This window comes from Strigops habroptila, chromosome 3 (genome assembly GCF_004027225.2).
Source record: "Strigops habroptila isolate Jane chromosome 3, bStrHab1.2.pri, whole genome shotgun sequence".
Taxonomy (NCBI): Eukaryota; Metazoa; Chordata; class Aves; order Psittaciformes; family Psittacidae; genus Strigops; species Strigops habroptila.
This window is the reverse complement of record NC_044279.2, coordinates 63,228,978-63,246,725: the sequence shown is the minus strand read 5'-3', so window position 1 is coordinate 63,246,725 and position 17,748 is coordinate 63,228,978. Positions and strand designations below refer to the sequence as shown.

General features: G+C 37.4%; 1 protein-coding gene across 1 annotated transcript in view; it reads right to left on the bottom strand.

Moving 5' to 3' along the window:
- SLC15A5 (solute carrier family 15 member 5) overlaps positions 1–12,332 on the bottom strand; it is a 32,555-nt gene extending 20,223 nt beyond the window's left edge. The window contains exons 1-4 of the mRNA XM_030479697.1: positions 11,963–12,332; positions 10,010–10,232; positions 4,830–4,999; positions 719–939 (exon numbers count right to left, since the gene is read on the bottom strand). Of these exons, the coding sequence (XP_030335557.1) occupies positions 719–939; positions 4,830–4,999; positions 10,010–10,232; positions 11,963–12,332 (984 nt within the window). The remainder of the gene's footprint in view (positions 1–718; positions 940–4,829; positions 5,000–10,009; positions 10,233–11,962) is intronic.
- Between the last annotated feature and the right edge of the window lie 5,416 nt (positions 12,333–17,748).

Below are 17,748 nucleotides of genomic sequence, written 5' to 3'. Positions count from 1 at the left end.
AGAAAATACTATTAATCTTTAAAAAGAAGATACTGATCTATCGCCTAGTCTAAGAGTGAGCCTTAAATTTACTGGAAATTCTGCCAAAGAAATAAAAGTCGTCTCTTTCAGCAGTGCAAATACTTTTATCTTTTCTAGATGTATAGCTGGTTATTACAACTCCGATTAATGGTATCTGGTTCATTTCTGTCTAGTCATTAATGCGTAGCCTTGGCCATATATGTGTGCTTGTTGGTTTGGCGTTTGGGTTTTTTTGTTTCCTTGGGATTTTTGTGCTTTTGGGAAGGGTCAGAGGAAAGAGGAGAAGGAATAGGGCAGATGGATGGGAATGTAGGATGATAGCAAGCAGGAGTGTCAATAAAGCAGTATATGCTACATATTTGTAAGAATTTCCTTAAGCAGCATTTTAACACCAATAAGTAAAAATTATTTTCTGAGCTAGCTCAGAAATTTGTTATTTCAGTTGCCAAAGGGTGAGCTACCTCAAACTCCTGGTTAGCCAGGATCATCCAGACAGAAATGAATCTGAAGGATTCTTAAGTGTCATCTTAAGTAGCTTCCTGACACATTTATATTTCTATAGCATACACTCAGAAGTGGCAAGAACCACACAGGTTGCTCCTATGTGTAGCAACAGTTTAAAACACATGCCTAGAGATATATTAGTAAACACGTCACAGTACATTTCAAGGTTTTTGTTTAAAAGCTGCGTACCTACCTGCATTATACACATTCTGTATAGAATTTGGAAGGTAAACAATGGGAAGAGCCTGGCAAGTGACTTTGTGCTTTCCACCTGAGTCTCACTGTACTGACCACCATAGTTTTCCTTGGCATGATCTAGCCAGTTTGTCACGCCTCCACTAAAGTAGCGGTATCGCACGCAGCATGTTTTCAGTGCACTAACAATTACCCCAAAAGTCATCAGGAGGGAACTGTCTGCAAACAATCAGACACATTACACATTGGAATGTTTTTACTTACAGCTAAAATAAACAAGACAAGACAAAACACTAGGAGGGAAAATACAACCTGATACATTCACTTTTATGTCTTTTTGGGGAGGGGGAAAGCAATAAAAGACTGGATTTTTTCCAAAACATACTTCTTTAGAAGCCAGTTGGTTCACAACCCAATTGTACAAAAGCAATCCAGCCCAACATCCACAGAGCAAAGTACCTTTTGCTACCAGTTATTTAACACAGCACAACAATCTGTTGCTGTCCTTGAGCAGGTAAGTATTGATTGCTTTGCTTTTGTTTTCTATTGATTGAATGAGGTTAGTTTTCAACTCAAAACAGTACTGAAGTACTGCATGTCTGCTAAAGTCCAACAGCAAGAGAAGGGTAGTAGTCAAGTGAGAAGGAAAGGGAGCTCAAAAGAGGGCTGATAAGAGAACTTTCATGGATTCATTTCAAAGCCAGAAATATTATCTCAGGACTTCTGAGTAGCATGATGTGGCAGAGGAGAAGTTTCCAATCTAGTATTTGGCATATTAAAGCTTGCTCACTGGTTACTGGATTCAGGAATTGCTAACTTGGTTCTCTGACTCAGAGGAAATAGAAGTAAAATGAGGATAAAACCAGTAGCTTCAGGCTTGGGAATGCACATTCATTTACCTTTGGTAAGTTGCCATCCATGCAAATAACGATTATGGCACTTCTCTGCTTTTCTGAGTGTTGAAGCACTACAATAACTTGCATATCTATAAATAAATGCTTTCCAAAAAACTAAGGTGAGCTAAGATTGCAGAGGGAAAATGTTCCCCTACTATCTCTGTATGGAAATTATTTTCTGGAAATATCCATTGATACCCATTGGAAACACTTTCTCTAAAATATTAAGGGCATTTATTACATAGATAGCCTAACGTTTAAAACTTTGGCTGCTTAGCATTAACTTGTAGACTGTTTGCACTATTGAATACAATCTGAAATAGCATATCAAAGCTTGCAAACACAGAGAATTGGTACAGTTTTTATTGTTCTGTATGACTATACTAGACAACTATTACCACTTACTGTAAGTGACGTTTAAGTTTAGGATCTAGACTATTTCAAGGCTAAATATGCTGACTAAAAGAAAAATCTGCAGACTTCCAGAGTGACTTGGCTAAGAAGCTAACCAGAAAACAAGTGGGATATGGGATTCTTGTCAAAGAAGCGTTATTTTCAGAAGTAAAAAAAAAAGTAGCAGAAAAGCCAGCATCAGCTCAACTCTTTGGTAGACCTAGTAATTACATGGTTTGAGTCAGAGAAGTGATGATCTTTTGCTTTGCCCTACACTAGAGGTTGGACATTCACAAGGAAGAAGTGAAAAGCAGTAATATGACGATTTTCCTGTACAAGGGTTTGAACCCAGTTAGTGTTGAAATCAGCAGATGCACAGAGCACCATATGGCAGACAGCTCAACAAAGCAACAACATGACTGTGTCCTGGTTTATCTGACCTAGACTCAATGATGGTCATGGCCATCTCTTTCCTTTGGAATGGAAGATGTTGGGCAGACTCTTCTTTCTTAATCTTACTGAAAAAAAACTGAACTAGGCAAAAAAATCCTGACATTTCCCTGCCTTTCCTAACGGATCAGCTGAGCCCTCTTTAATGTAATTTCAGCCAGCTAGTAAGGAAACATTATTTTGTATGTGGCAAAATAGACAAATAGATTGTCTCATGTTTCTCAGCATGGAATTCCAGCAGATTATAAAATGTAGCAAACCTAGTTCTAGTTCCTAGGAGATCAAGCTGCTTGAAGTTGCAGTTCAAAAAGCAACTTGAATGATACATAGGCCTAATCGATATTAAAAGGATTTTGACAATGTTGTAGTTGAAATAAGTATCTTATCCCTTCTTTAAAATGGAATAAGTAAACCCCACATGACTCCATATTGGTGAATTCTTCAGGATACAAATCTGATCAGCTAGTAAGAGACATATTTAAAAGTGTATTTATGTCACTGCACTTTGTGTAGATCAACATCATACACTCTATACTTTTATTTCTAATATTTTCTTAAAAAAAAAAGTAATCTATCTGTATAGATGTTAAATTGCAACTTTCAGAAAGTAATTTTCCTTTTCCTTTATACCTCAGCCCTTGGCTCTAATGTTCTGCTACTTTGACCTTGATCCAATCATGAATATCTATGCTCCTTAATTACAATAAAAAGCTTACATTGCACCCTAGATGGTAGATATGCATTTTTTATCTCATCTCTGGTCACCTGCCAGTCCTCAAAATTATAGCAGCGGGAAGAAATGCAAATGAAGTCCACACTTGACAGCTAAACATAATTGAATGTATGATCTGAACTATTTGAAGAGTTACTTTAAAATAAAAAAGGCAGCATATATAAAAATAATTTAAAGTCACCTATAGATTTGAATTACAGTTCTGAAGAATTTCCAATTTCATCATCACACTGGAAGGTACAAAATAAATTGTCTTTTATTTTGACTAAGGAGATAAGCTTTTTAGATATTAGTACAGAGATTAGCATTCTGCAAAGACTTGGAAAATATACGATAAATCAAACACTCATAGGGAAAAAAACTTGATACAAAAAAAGTCTGATAGCTTTGTTGATGGCCAAGGTAGACATGACCTACAAATTTATGTTATTCTACTTCGCAGAATTAAACTAGTTAGATGATAAACTACAGATTTAGTCCATATGAAATAGTCCAGCTCAGGGACTGATACTAACAAATCTTTTTACCTACTCAGGTTGTAAAACCTGTAGTGAGTCCCAGCGAGCCAGCCAGCCACCATTCTCTCCATAAGAAGCTAGCTAATTTGATATTAATCTTTGCGGACCTTAGTTGCATATCATCAAGAGGTTTTTGGGACACTGTGGAGGAGATGCATTTCTTTGGCTCTATTTGTTTTGAATAAACCTCTGTAGTGATGTCCTTACTTTGATATTCCCAGGCACTTGATTTATGCATTCATTCCCTCACTGCTAATATATTTTTGCTTAGGTTGTATTTATAATAAAGGTACTGAAATAACAACTTGCTTTCAGTTTCTGGCTCCTACTGTAAGAACAGCAAGGTTTGGGCATTTACAGCCTTATTCAAGTCACCTGGGCTCCACTTACATTCCTGTGCTCGCTCAATGGAGCAGCAAAGGGTTTTGGAGAGCTCAGGTACTAACTGGTGAGGCCACAGAAGTATAAGAATTTCTGTTTTAAAATACATGCACTGTCTGCACAGGAACTATTTAGAGCTATTCAGCATTTCTAGTTATTTTCAAATGGATAAAAACTTGATGTTGTATAAGCAAGCACACTGAAATAACAATAAGCATCAGATGTTCTGCAAGATAAAGGCATTATAAAACTACATTGTTACTAGTGCTTATTCCTGTTTAGCTGACTAACCACACTGCTTGGGTGCCGAGATACAAGTTCAGCTGAAGCAATGCAACACACTTCAGGGAGAAAACACAATACGCTTGGCACCTTAGCACAGATGTAAACTCTGCTTTGGGCATTGGGCATAGGTCGAACCAAACATGACAAAATAATGTCTACTAGCAGTTTGCATATTATACCTCTTCCTGCATAGGCAAATTCTTTGACATTGAATGGCAGAAAATGACATGACAGAAAATATACATAAGTCTACATGGACTGCTTTCCACTTTTGTCAGCCTATCCAGATTCTCCAAGTCTATCTTTACAGAGCATGGATGTTCTCTTACACACAGACCTTGTCGAACTAAAACCCAAGTATCTCCAACCAAACAAGGCAGTGTTATGCAAGAACTTGTTTAGATATGGAAGTTGATGTCTAAAGGTATTTCCTAAGATATAGCTGCCTCTTACCTGTTTTGGGTTTGTAAATCATTTCACCCCGCACCATGTGAATTGTGATCATAGCCATAAGCACGGACACAAATGGGATAAGAAAACCAAGGTTTCTGGCCACAGACTGCTGGATGTAAGAAATGCTGACAAAGACAACTGCTGAATTTAAGTTAACCAGCCAATAAAACCTAGTACACACAGACAAGAGAAAGAAGAATGGAGAGGCTGAATAATATAAGGCCTTTACAGAAGATTAAAACATTATATTAAGGGCATGGTAAGTATAGTAAACACAGACAGTGTCAGTACCATGAATGCATTGACACAACAATTAATATCAAATTTCACTTGGATGTCTCAGCTCCAAGAGGTATATGATTAAAGTAACTGTATTAAGGCAGTAAAGCTCAACAAATGATCAGTCTAGTACTGGAAATATTCCTGTGGATCAGACTAATGAAATAGATCAACATTTACCATTTACACATTTAATACCTGCATTTTTTTACTTCAGATTAGACTGGCTTGCAGACTTAACTTTTGAAATTTTAAGTTAAGAATTTTAACTTTGAATAAACTTTCAAGTTCCAAGTTGGCTTTAAAGATGTCTACTGGGTTTGCATGGCAGTTTTTGGTAGGAGGGGGGCTATAGGTTAGCAAAACCAGTTTCATTTAAAGGTGAAATACACATTGATACATAATTATACAACTTAATACATACTGCCTGAGGAAGCAAAGCTTTTTTTCTTGTCTGATGTAACTTTTGCCTCACACATGCTATTTGGATTCCAGTATTTATGTCTCCTAATTCATCTAGAATTACCTTCTCAACAATAAAAGAAAAAAACCCAGAACACTTTAACACATTGTAGCAGACCAGCTACCCCTCAACAATCCAAGCCCCAAGCTTTCCAACTTGATCCCTCCTCAACTCCAAATGAGTGGGTAGGGCAGGAGCTAAGTATCAGTGACAATTGCAGCTCCCTGTATCAGCAATCCCAGCAAGTGTTTTGAGATGAATATCCCAAGAGGGGAATTGCAAGCCTCTCTTGGCACTCAAGAGACTTCCTCAACCCCATTTCACTAATTTAAAATGATTTCTAGGTGGCCTGCCGTAATTGCCAAGACAAACCATAGTCATATTCTAAGCTACAGCATTGAACTAATGCTTTACTCCTTCCATATGTTCTGACATTGCCCATTACAACATATCTAGCTAGTGCCAAGAGAGCAAAACCGTTATGATGGCAGAAGTACAGACCTTGGTAATGCTTCTCAGGTCTGTTCAGTTACAAAGATAACACTCTCTCACCCTGCTAAGGGATGGGACATGGCCACAGGGCTGTGAAGAAGTAGGCATGGCAACATGTTTATGCTGCTTGCCTCACAGGACCCAGGGCAAGTGACAGAAGAAAAAGGATTACTCCATCAGGGCAAAATCAGTGCTCCCAAGAGTCATGCAGCAGCAGCAATCCTGGAACCAGCAAGGACACGCACAGCAGTGAGCTCTCCTGCTTCACACATTTCTCTGAAGTCACACCAAGACACATCTGAAGTTCCAGACCACTTACTGTTTCCTTTAAAGAATTTACCTTTCCAGGAAATGATACTCATGAGAATCATGGACTTTTCCCCTCCACTGAAAGCAGTCTCTAGGCAATTTGGAATTATGTTACTAAGTGGTGATGTTATAGTTGAAAAGATTTTGTACATATGCGTGTTGACCTCTGCTCAGCTAAAGCTTTTAAGAAATAGTTACACGACTGGTTCAGCTAGAACTTGCGTAGAAGTTTTGGAAAAATTCCTAATGGACAATTTTTAAGTTAGAAGTGTCAGTGTCTGTTTTCCAAATTTCTAAAGAAATGTGGTTGAGCTACCTGAAGTCCTGACGCTCTTCACGACTCTATGATCGTTTCAGTGGAAGTAGGAACCTCTAAAGAAAACCCTTAAGTAGAGGAGAGTGTTTTTGTTTTTCACCACCATATAGCAAAGTACTGTATAACTGAAATGTAAGGTTCCTGTCCTCTCACAGAAATGAGAATAAAAAGCCCCAGCATGTTTGAGCAATCCCTGTGTACCAAAGAAGTAAGATAAACTAACCTCAATGCACCCATAAGAATTTGGGGATTTGCTCATATTGTACTGACAGCAGCAGATCAGAACTTACAAAACCAGAAACACATGTTGCTAGCTCTCATACACCACAGCCATCTAATATTGCAGTATTTCGACATGCTTTACGTAAAGTGTCTCAGAGATCCCAGTAGGGCACAGCTCAATTAATTAAATATATCAAACTGACTATCATGTCCAACTTTGCAGGGAACAGCTCCTTCCTGGAGGTTCAGCACTCTGAGGTCTCTGCATCATAGAATCAGCTAGGTTGGAAAAGACCTACAAGTGCCAACCTGGGAGGTTCATTTAAAGAATGCAGTCCAAATACAAACCTAAATACTATTGTGACATGTCCATAAAAACTTATTAATTTTATTATAACATTTTATAGAAATGTATTCATTATGCTAACTCTAGAAGTAACATCCAGGTGATGACACAAAGCCTTGTTTAGGTTTAAGTAAAAAATTTTGAATACTGTATAATGTAACAGTTGAGATGGACCTGTTGAATGAAACAACCTGAGATAAAGTAAAATATACGAAAAATTCTAAAATTGACATTTTGTCACTTTTAGGATTACTTTTGAAGACTCAGTAGATTTCCTGTCACTTGAAATATTGTTTGCTTTTATTTTTTAAGCATGCCTAGCTCTCACAATTTAGATTTTGATTTATCTAGACTCAGACCAGGATATTCCACGTATGGACCAGTATCCAAGCCAAAACACAGCTTTGTAGAAGAAGATAAATTTCTTCAGAGTCACTGAAACATGGAGTTCTCTGTAAAGACAAGGTGGGAGGGAAAAAAAACAACCCAAAGGGATTAAAAAAAAAGAAAAAAACTTTTTTAAAAGTGCAGGTAAAGTGTGTGCAGAATAACAGTGGAAACTGATCTATAGTATATGGAAAGATGGATTACTTAGGAAGGAGGGGAGAAGAAAGATACTAGTCCCATGCTCTCTGCATTTTGTTGGTTTTCTTTTTGTACAGCAGATCAGTAAGCCAACACTGAAAACTCTTCTCCCTCATCTGGATTGTACCCTTTGCTCTCATTCTCTGCTCCCATGGGCAGAATTTGCTTTTCCTACTGCAAAAATAGTACCAGTTCATAACCTTAACCTTAGAAAAACAATAATCCTCAAGGAAACAATCCAGCAGGATCCAAGTCCCTTCTTCACTTAGCATTGGTATATTCTGTTTATTCAAAAGATTAGAGTCATAGGTCATTCAAGGCGTTAGAAACAGGTCCTGGATGTGCAAAGAAAGCTTCTTCAAGGATTGAAATAGACAACAGATAATTGCAGGGTCTTTTAACCCAACCTTTAACCCAATAATTCTTATTTAAATAGGACTTGTTTAAAAACAAATCTCGCCAAGATTAGCAACCATCTAATTTTATATTATTTTAAAATTCAATCCTGTGACAAGCACCTACCAAGAGGAAACAGCCTACCAAAAAAACCCAAAGTTATTATATTCTGAGAGGTTTTAACAAGATTAAGAATGTTAAGAATGAAACTCCTGTTTTTTAAATTGCACTCAAACAGCCCCCCTTGGATGCCACTACAAAAATTATTAATTTTTTTTTTTTTTTTTTTTTTTTTTTTTTTTTTTTATTTGCACATGTGCATTTCTGGATATTTCCAAAGTTCCAAGAACTGACCCACTGGACTCCCCAAAGGAATTTTTTATTCGTATTGTATCTCCTTTGTAATCAATAGTGAGAAATGTCACTTCGATTAAACACAACTCTGAATGGCTAAGACCACAGTACAATAAATTCTCCAGAGCTATCTTTCAGAACAACTGATTGCTCTCCAGTCTTAATCCCCCAGAGTCTTATTTAATCAAAATTATGTTGCTAATTAAGGATTAAAACTCAGAATAGAGTAAAAATGAAGGACTTTTTTTTTTTTTTTTTTTTCCTTCCTCTTCTCTCTTATGGGCAGGTCAAGGAAGCAGAATCTGCTCTAAGGAATTAAAGTATCTCATCCACCTTTGGTAAAGCTGCCGCATTCACTGGAGTTTGGATTTAATTCAAAACTCTTTGATATTAACATAATTGGAGGAAAAAAGAATAGCCAGGAAAGCCATCCCCAAAGGAGGAAAGGACTGGTTCACCAAGATCTTTATCGATTCTTCCGCATTGCATTGTTAATATGCAAATGAGCTCAGTTATTATTTTAATAACTGTGCATGTATAAGGAAAGGATTAAGAAGGGGTCAGTTTTGGGTTTATTCCACCCTGCCTTGAAGCAGGAATCTGGAAGTTCCCCCTGTTCTTTGATCCTCACTCCAAAGTCCAACCAGAAAGTACAAGTGAATGTACATAGCACTCTGTATAGTGCTATATACAAGTGGTAAACAAAGGCAAACATATAATAAAAATTACCTCTCTGATGCACTGAAGGAGAGAAATATTTAATACGGAAAAAATATTGGATTTTAAGAACCATTTGAGAATCAACTTTTCCTCAAAGATTTCTTAAAAAAATTTAAATATTTAAACTAGAACACAAATGTGAAATGGTTTATCTGATGGCAAAAGTTCACAGCAACAGAGGTGAAACAATACAGTAGATTCCTACCACTGAGATTAGCAGTTCAAGACTACTAGCAATTCCTGGTACTGGCAAACCAGCAGACACTACCATTGCCTGTCATCGGTAAAAATTTACTCTGATGTAAATTCTGATATGTCATTGAATTTTGCTACTGTTAGTTAGGGAGTAACAGCAAAATATCCTAAAGGGATAGCCAGGTTAAGGGCAGAAAACCAAATGTTTTAACAGCAACTAGGTTGTCAAGTCTTTGAGCATTTGGACAAATCAGCTCATCCTTATTCTGACTGAAGATATCTGTAGAAGGCCAAACTACATGATTACCTAGTGGTCCTAGCAAAAGGAAAAAAATTAGGAAAAATTTTACAGAAGTTCTCAGAAATTCTTCTAAAATCTAAATGTTTTGTAGTTAAAACATGAAACGCACTGTCTGTAGAATCTGCCTTGTAAGTCAGCAGTGAATTTCAAGGCATTGCTCTATGATCCCCCACAGATATTTAGCCAACAAGAAGTTACTAACCAGTTGAAAAAAGAAAGAAGTTCCTTTGGTCCACAGTCCTCAAGGCTGTATGCACTTAATGGACAAACTATAGCTCTTATGCCTCCTATTCCCAGACTAGCGGTGAGTAGTGCAAAGTAGAATACGATTTTCTGCTCCCTTTTGGTTAGTGTATGAAGAATATGTCGTCTGTCAACGTAAATATCTTCAAAGGGGAATGCCACAACAGGTAATAATGCTGTACCTGGAATTAGAAAGAAAATCGTCATTTGAAATGGATGGTAATTTTAAAGCAGTTATTTTGAAAAGACATGATAAATCAAAAATACATAATAGAGAAATGCAAAGAGGGAGAGTCTTCATTCTGTCAATATTCTGGATGTCAATATATACAGTAAGGCAAGACCACTAAAGGCCTCCAAGAAAGCAATCTTCCTCTGAAATGCTGTGAGGATTCGGTTCCTCAATCAACTAAAGAGCTCACTCTGGAAACATAGCTCTTTTCACTGGCCTTCCCCATTGCACACACATAGAGGGCAGTAGTTCTCCACATGCCAGAGGGCACCAGTTAAAACGTGTAACTTCACCTGATGAAACACTGATCGAACAAAAAAAAAAATGAAACCACCCATGGTGGTGTGTAGCCTTTTTTGCATCTTCTTCAAACCCCAGAATTGTAACGAGAATCATAACTTAACAGATAAATTCTCAAACCTTTTGAGGAAAGTTTTCTTTTTTTCTGTTGCAGCTTCATGGAAAACACACAATTTTCAGAAACTTTACCTATAGAAGCACTGCCACGAATTGCATTCACCACCTCTAGCCTGCAAAGCAACTCTTTCAGGTTTAGTCACCTAAAGATTCTCCAAGTTGTAACTGGAGACTAATCTCAGAAATATATTGATATGTCAACACCACCAACACTAGCAATGACTAAGAATACCATTGTGCATCTCCCCCCCAAAAAAAGTTCTGGTCAAAACAATACGCAGATAAATAAAATTCTGTTTGTGTCACCAATCTTATTCTTTAAGATATGCATTGAAGGATGAGTAGCAGAAGGAGATTACAAGCCAGAAGCCCATGGGAGAAAGAGTGGAACATAATAGCAATTATTTTTCCAGGCTGCTTGCACAATGGTTTTGCATTCAGCTCAAGAACATTCCAGGAATTGCTCTGATTCTTTCCTTACTTTGTTGTATGTCTAAACAACAACATGGCTGGCTATTGCAGAAATCAGACTTGCTTATGCTCAACAACTAGTCTCAGTAAAAAGTATTTCTATCAGCTTGGTTTAACTTGACAGAATAACCACCAGCTGTGAGATGCAACAATTGCTACAGAAGAGACTTACTATAGAACAGAGCTTTTATGTAAAAGATCTCCAAAATAACATGGGGAAGATTCAGAATGTGCTAACAGAAAGCAGACTCTCAATATGGGTATTCAGATACAGCCTCTCTCCTTAAGATAGTTTGTTTGTACTGGTATGTGCTTAAATACATCTTCCCAAGTTGTCCAAACACAACATTCATATACCTTTATATACACTAAAATCTTACTACCAAGATTTACTACCAGCTGGGAAAGAGTTTCCAAACTCTCGAACTATCTCTCTGACTCAAGCCTTGCATTTACACCAAATATCCTTAGATGCTTGGTAAAGGGACAAATTTTGAGTTGAGTGTCTGTGTTCTGAATAGCTAAGCCACTTTAAAGGAGTCAAGTTTGTGCACTATCAACAAGATACACATGCAAATCTCCCTTAGTCTTGTTCAAAGCACTTCCTCACAAAAGTACATAGGCAAAAATACTGCAGTGCATTTTGTAGAGGAGAAAATAAGTAATTAATTATCTGTGAGAGTAGGTGGCCATAAGGTTGGAGAAAACTGTTAGATTTCAAATGCAATGCTCAATAATGCATTTCTGCAACAGAATTGCTAAAAGATGAATAGTCCCTAGGGTGTCACCTACCTAGGAAGTGTAGAAACATGCAGATGCACACAAGTTTGATCCTCCCCACAAGGCATTCGGCAAGCCATCCAACGAGGACTGGTGTCAACATGGAGGTGCCTACAAAGCACATATTGACAACAGCTGCCTGGTAGTTGCGATAGCCAAGTTTAACAGTGCAGAAGAGGATCATGTGGCAGACAATGCCAAAGAACGTGAATCTCTCACACAGTTCCACCAGCAGCACACAAATAGCCTCTTGGAGTTTCTTCTGAGGTTGAGACAGGTTTCCAGCATGGTTGCTTCCTCCAGGTAATGGTTGTTGCTCCTTGTCAGCCATGTGGTTCAAAAGTTGCTTCTCTTGCATATTCCTTCTATCTGCATCAGGCATGCTTGTCTTTTTTGAGTACAACTGAGTAGAGCAGCCTAAGTTACAGGTATACTTCTGTTCTCCTCCACTGTAATTAGCAAACTGGTAAGACTCTCCCTTTGAATTCCACACTTCACTACTACAATTTCTTAAGGCACCTGTCACTTTTGTGACATTACATATAGGATCAAAGAGTACTAAAAAAATAAAATACAAGAGAACTGTTAACATTTTACTTCTGAGTTTAGCGACACTCGAGAACTCAATCAGTTTATTTAATTAGTCCGTTTGGGGGTGAACAAGATTTTTCCCCAGAATTATATTACCTATTAAATTATGTGAATCCAATACTCTATGTGGAACACTATCTGTATGTTAAAGATAAAGGTTTAAATGCACATGAAAGCTAACATTTTCAGCAGAATTCAAATAATAGATCAGGGAAATAATTTGCTTATAATAATCTGCTACTTTAATTAGGCAACAAGTGAAAAACTACAAGCAAAGATAAAGAGAAGGTTTTGGGTTTTTTTAAGGTTAGTATCTAATCATTATTATATTTCTTGTTATATTTGGTTGAATTTCAGATAAAGTTAATTATAAAATAAGTAATGCTACTACATTTAAGTTAGAAAAGCAAATTTTAAAAGAAAGTTGAATGTCTTAACAAAGAAGAAAAAAAAAAAATGAAAAAAAGCAATCTAAGCCAGAACCATTCCTTTAGCCAGACATGGCACCATAACTACAATGCATCATAAGGGGCAAGGGCACAGATGATGTGTTTTCTCATATCAACCAAAAGCAATTACAAACATGAAAGGAAACTAGGAAGAGCACAACTTACAGTGCTTTACAATGCTCCTGCCACCTTATCCACAGAGAAATTTGCTGATTTCCCTGATCAGTTCCCCCATTTTGTGGAGCTCATTAAGATCACTAACACCTGTTCAAAATACTCCCAACTAAGAATGAGAAGCATTCTGCATTTATTTTTCACAAATGTAAATGCATACACTTGTTACAAGGCAGTGGTAAATCAGATCTGCTTCTTTAAATAGAGCTCTCAGTGCTTATGATAGCATTTTTTGAGGAATAGGCTCTGCTGTTTGTTTCCATCTGTCCATATAATACTCAAATTTTACCTCTTCGGATTTATTTAGTAATGAGAACTCCTATATTCCAAAACAGATGCATGATGGTGTATAACCAGTACGAATAAAGACGGATTCCAAGATTACATCCCTTCCTCCACCCACCAAAAAAAAACCAACTGTGATTCAAACACAAAACCTAGAAGCTCTGAAGCTTAAATCTAAGTAGCAATAGATTACTTCCCAAAATAATTCTAAAATAGACATTTTGTAATGTAGTCTGAGTTCTTGCTTTAGACTATTACAGCAAAAAAATAACAGTTTTCAGAGATGTCCAGTTGGGGGTGCAAATGGCTGTGACTTGTAGAACGCCAAGCACTATTTCTGTCTTCTGATCTGTAACAGCTAAAAAGATCTTCGTTTGGATGAACCACCCAGAGAAATCCAAACGAGAAATCACTTATAACTCAATTTGGCTTCTCCATCAAAGCCTAATGAAGCCAATCCCAAGTCATAACAGGACAGACAATAGTATTTTAACTAAAAGTTACGTATATCTTCTGTTGTGTGAAGCAACTCTAACTGTTCATGAAGAAAATGGTCATTTGTGTTTTTTTAAGGAAATACAAGTGTATTTTAGAATCAGATAGAAAACATCAGGACACATATGCTCTTGCTCCTCTAGCCATTTCAATGTAAAATAGTCTGTTTTCCTACAAATTATTTTTCTTTAAAGAGTGCAAAGTTTACCTGTTTTCATGGATGCTAGCAATCAGTGTTAATCATATCATGGCAACTGGCAGAGACAGCAAGGTTACTAGCTGGGATGGCTATCTCTTAGGCCTCATGTGCTTTCATTTACCCTAATTTTGGGTCACAAGCTAAGGAAAAGAAATAATTGACTGAGCCTTACAAATGCCATAGAAAGGAGGAGGAGGGCTTTTGAATTGCCTTTGCAGGTGACTAATATGGGTGTGGTGGTTGTGACAGTCACAGATCACAATCAGTACATGAGTTAACATGCTCAAAGCTAACAGGATATACAACTTCATATAACAATATGATCCTTATTGATTTATTTTTAATCATTTTAGCAGCAATTCTATGTGGTCTGTCTAATTATTTGACACGGTTTTAGTTGAAATCTAGTTGAATCACCTGCCATTCTTTTGCCCTACTCTTAATACACAAGGTAGTAGGACTGCATAAAGCCTGATGAAAAACTCTATTATTTGTATTAACATATGTAGAGCTTTATATATACTGAAGCAGCTCGAAACTAGCTGCAACAAATAACAGCTCTTTCAAAATCCTGTCCTTATGGCAGTACCTCTGGATGCCAGTAAAGACTTTGTATATTTTTTTTAAACAAATCTTTAAAGGATAGCTCTAAAAATGGGACAATCAGATCTTGGAGAGAGGTTTATAAAAATACCTGTTGTCACAGGACAGTGTCAGCTCACTAGAGGTCTGCCCATTAATAAATGACTTGCCATTTGGTGCCCTTATCACCCAAAGTAGAAGATTACTTCTACACATGCTGGAACCTCTAAATTTGCATTAGGCAAGTGAATTAAATTGGAGCAATTGAAACTGAAATTTTCTCCTAATATTCTCTGAGAAGTAACAGTGGTCAGTTTTTTTTTATTATAGGGGTAGTTTTTTGAAATTGAAGAGGCAGAACTTAGTGTCCAGCACACCAGTTCCTCCGGCTAAAAGGTAGTAGTGGCTCTAGACCTCTGTTTATGTTCTGGAAAGGTCAGTCTCTCTAATGTTTTTTTAAATTTAATTCAGCTTTACTCTTCCTCTTTTAAAGAATATGTAAGAGGTGTTACCCTTCATCATAGCAGCAGCTGTGGTTCCTGCTAAATATCTGGGGCAAAACCATAATTGACATTGACAAGACTGATAATCCAACACAACAATTTTGACACTGTAAATAAAAAATTACATGGGTCATATCTTTCTAGTTACCACCAGGACTCCCACTAACTTGCATGGGTTGAGAAGTTGGCTCAGTGACCAAGTGACCTAAGGACTGCAGTTTCAAAGACAGAAGAAAGGCAGAGCAAAAGCTCTGGGTGAGAGCTTGCCAAACAGGGGCAAACATGCCTAGGGTTTGCTGCCTGATGGTGTAAAAGCAGGTCCAGGGGGGTAGGTTGAGCAGGCAGCCACAGTAAAGAAACACAGCTCAAAGCTGGATGACAGAAAAGGAGAAAGCAAGAAAATGCTGCAAAAACAAGTTTGGAGGAATGCATCTGTCACTAAGTGTCTTGCTACAGCTCCAGGTGACTAACTAGAAGAGTTACAAGGCTAGTGGCAGAAAAAAGAGAGTGGTAAAAGTACAGGTTAAGACTAGACTTCATGCTTTTCAAAAATCATAACTTTAATTTACTCCTGTTATGCGTATGAGAAGTGTTCAATTTAACACAAAATAGCAGATACCAACCCAAGTTTGATCGCTGCAGGATGCCCTTCAGCAAAGGCAGGTTACCACTGCTTTCTGCAAGTACTGCTCATGCCTGCATTTGTCTAGCACAGTGTGTGGCCTGAGGGAAAGGGTCAGGCACTCTGGCATTAGGCATATTCTTCTTTCTTATTTTCCCTTCCTTGCAGTTACATCTCTAGCAGGGGAAAAAAATCAACAAATGCAAATTACCAGTTTTTAGAGGCATAAAAAAAAGTGTACTAGAAGTTGTGGTCTTGTACAGGTTGGAGATGACCTGCCACTGGTGAATGTGCTTTACAGGACTTCAAAATAGCTGTAAGGACAGAGTTTAATTGTAGAATGGGCAAAGCAAAGGTTCATATTCAAAAAAATAGATTTAACTTCTAGTACAATCTTTGTCTTTTTCTGTCAATTTTGGGCACTTTTTTCGCTCCTTTTTTCATCTTTAGGTATCAATAGGACAATGTCTTATTTCTCGAATCCTATATACTAGAATGAAACTTCTTCTATTTAAAATGTTACCTCAGACAACATCTTAGCAATTATTGCACTGCCTGGCACTGCAGCCTCAGGGGTCTCTGGCTGCTGTGCAGATAGCCTCAAATCAGAAATGGGATAGAACATGACAGTGCTTCTTTTGGAGTTCACAGCATTTGCAACCTGTATCTGATGCTTCTAAAGAACTTTAGTAATAGTGCTAACTAATATTTGTCTGACACATACAGAAGAACAAATACATGCTAAACTTAAGTTTTCTGTGAATTACGTAAAAGGACAATTAAGAAACTGAAATGTAATCATTGAGAGGTTGAGAAAGCTTACTTGTAAAATCTATTAGATTAGCATATCTACTTAAATAAAATTGTGCTATATTCTATAAAGATCTATTAGATCTTACAAAAGTACACTTGAAGACTGAAAAATAGCATCCATGAAATAAAGTTATTAAAAATACTGATTATATGAGGAATTCTCTGGGAATGTGGTACCACATCATGTTTGAATAATTTTATTCTCCTTTTAGTAAGTATTCTTTCAAAACCTTCTGCATTTTAGATGTAACTGGGAACCTTACCCTATTTCTGCCTTGCTGCAGGATACGTGTAACATCTGTCTTGTTTCATGACAACATTTGCCTGTGAAGGTGCAAGACCAGGGTAAGACTTTTAATTTAGGGGAAAACCTGTATTTTAGGAAATATATTTGTTTTTTTCCCTTGTCTATGCATAATTAAAAATTATGTAGGAATGCCATTTTCTTCTTCATTCTACCAAAGGTAACATACCCTCTCTCAAAAACGCCCAAGAAGACCCAGTGGAAACTGCAGACAAGATCTCTTCCGCAAAAAGCTTTCTTTTCTCTGCTTCTCCTACAAAATACCATTGTAGTCATTTCTCCCAGAGTCCTACTTTTTCCCCAGTGTAATATTTTTCTCTCCCCTATTCAAGCAGGGAGTGTGGCTAAAGCACAGAACCGACAGGTAGCAAAACTTCTACAGCTTTTTCCACAGTACCTAAGCAAGTGAAAGTAGAAGACATGGACATACTGAAGTGAGTCCAGTGAATAGCTTTGAAGATGATAAGGGGACTGAAGCCCCTCACATGTGGGCAGAGACTGAGACCTGGGACTGTTCAGCCTGGAGAAGAGAAGGATCAGGAAAATCTTATCAATATACATAAATACCTGAAATGAGGGTGCAAAGAGGACAGAGAGGCGGCCTTTTTTAAGTGGTGCCCAGTCACAGGGCAAGAGGCAATGGGCACAAACTGAAACACAGGGAACAAAATTCAAACATAAGTAAAAAAATCTGGAGTTGTCAAACACTTGAAGAGGCTGCCCAGAGAGGTTGTGGAGTATCCATCCTTGGAGGTATTCAAAACCCACAGTGCAGAGCAAC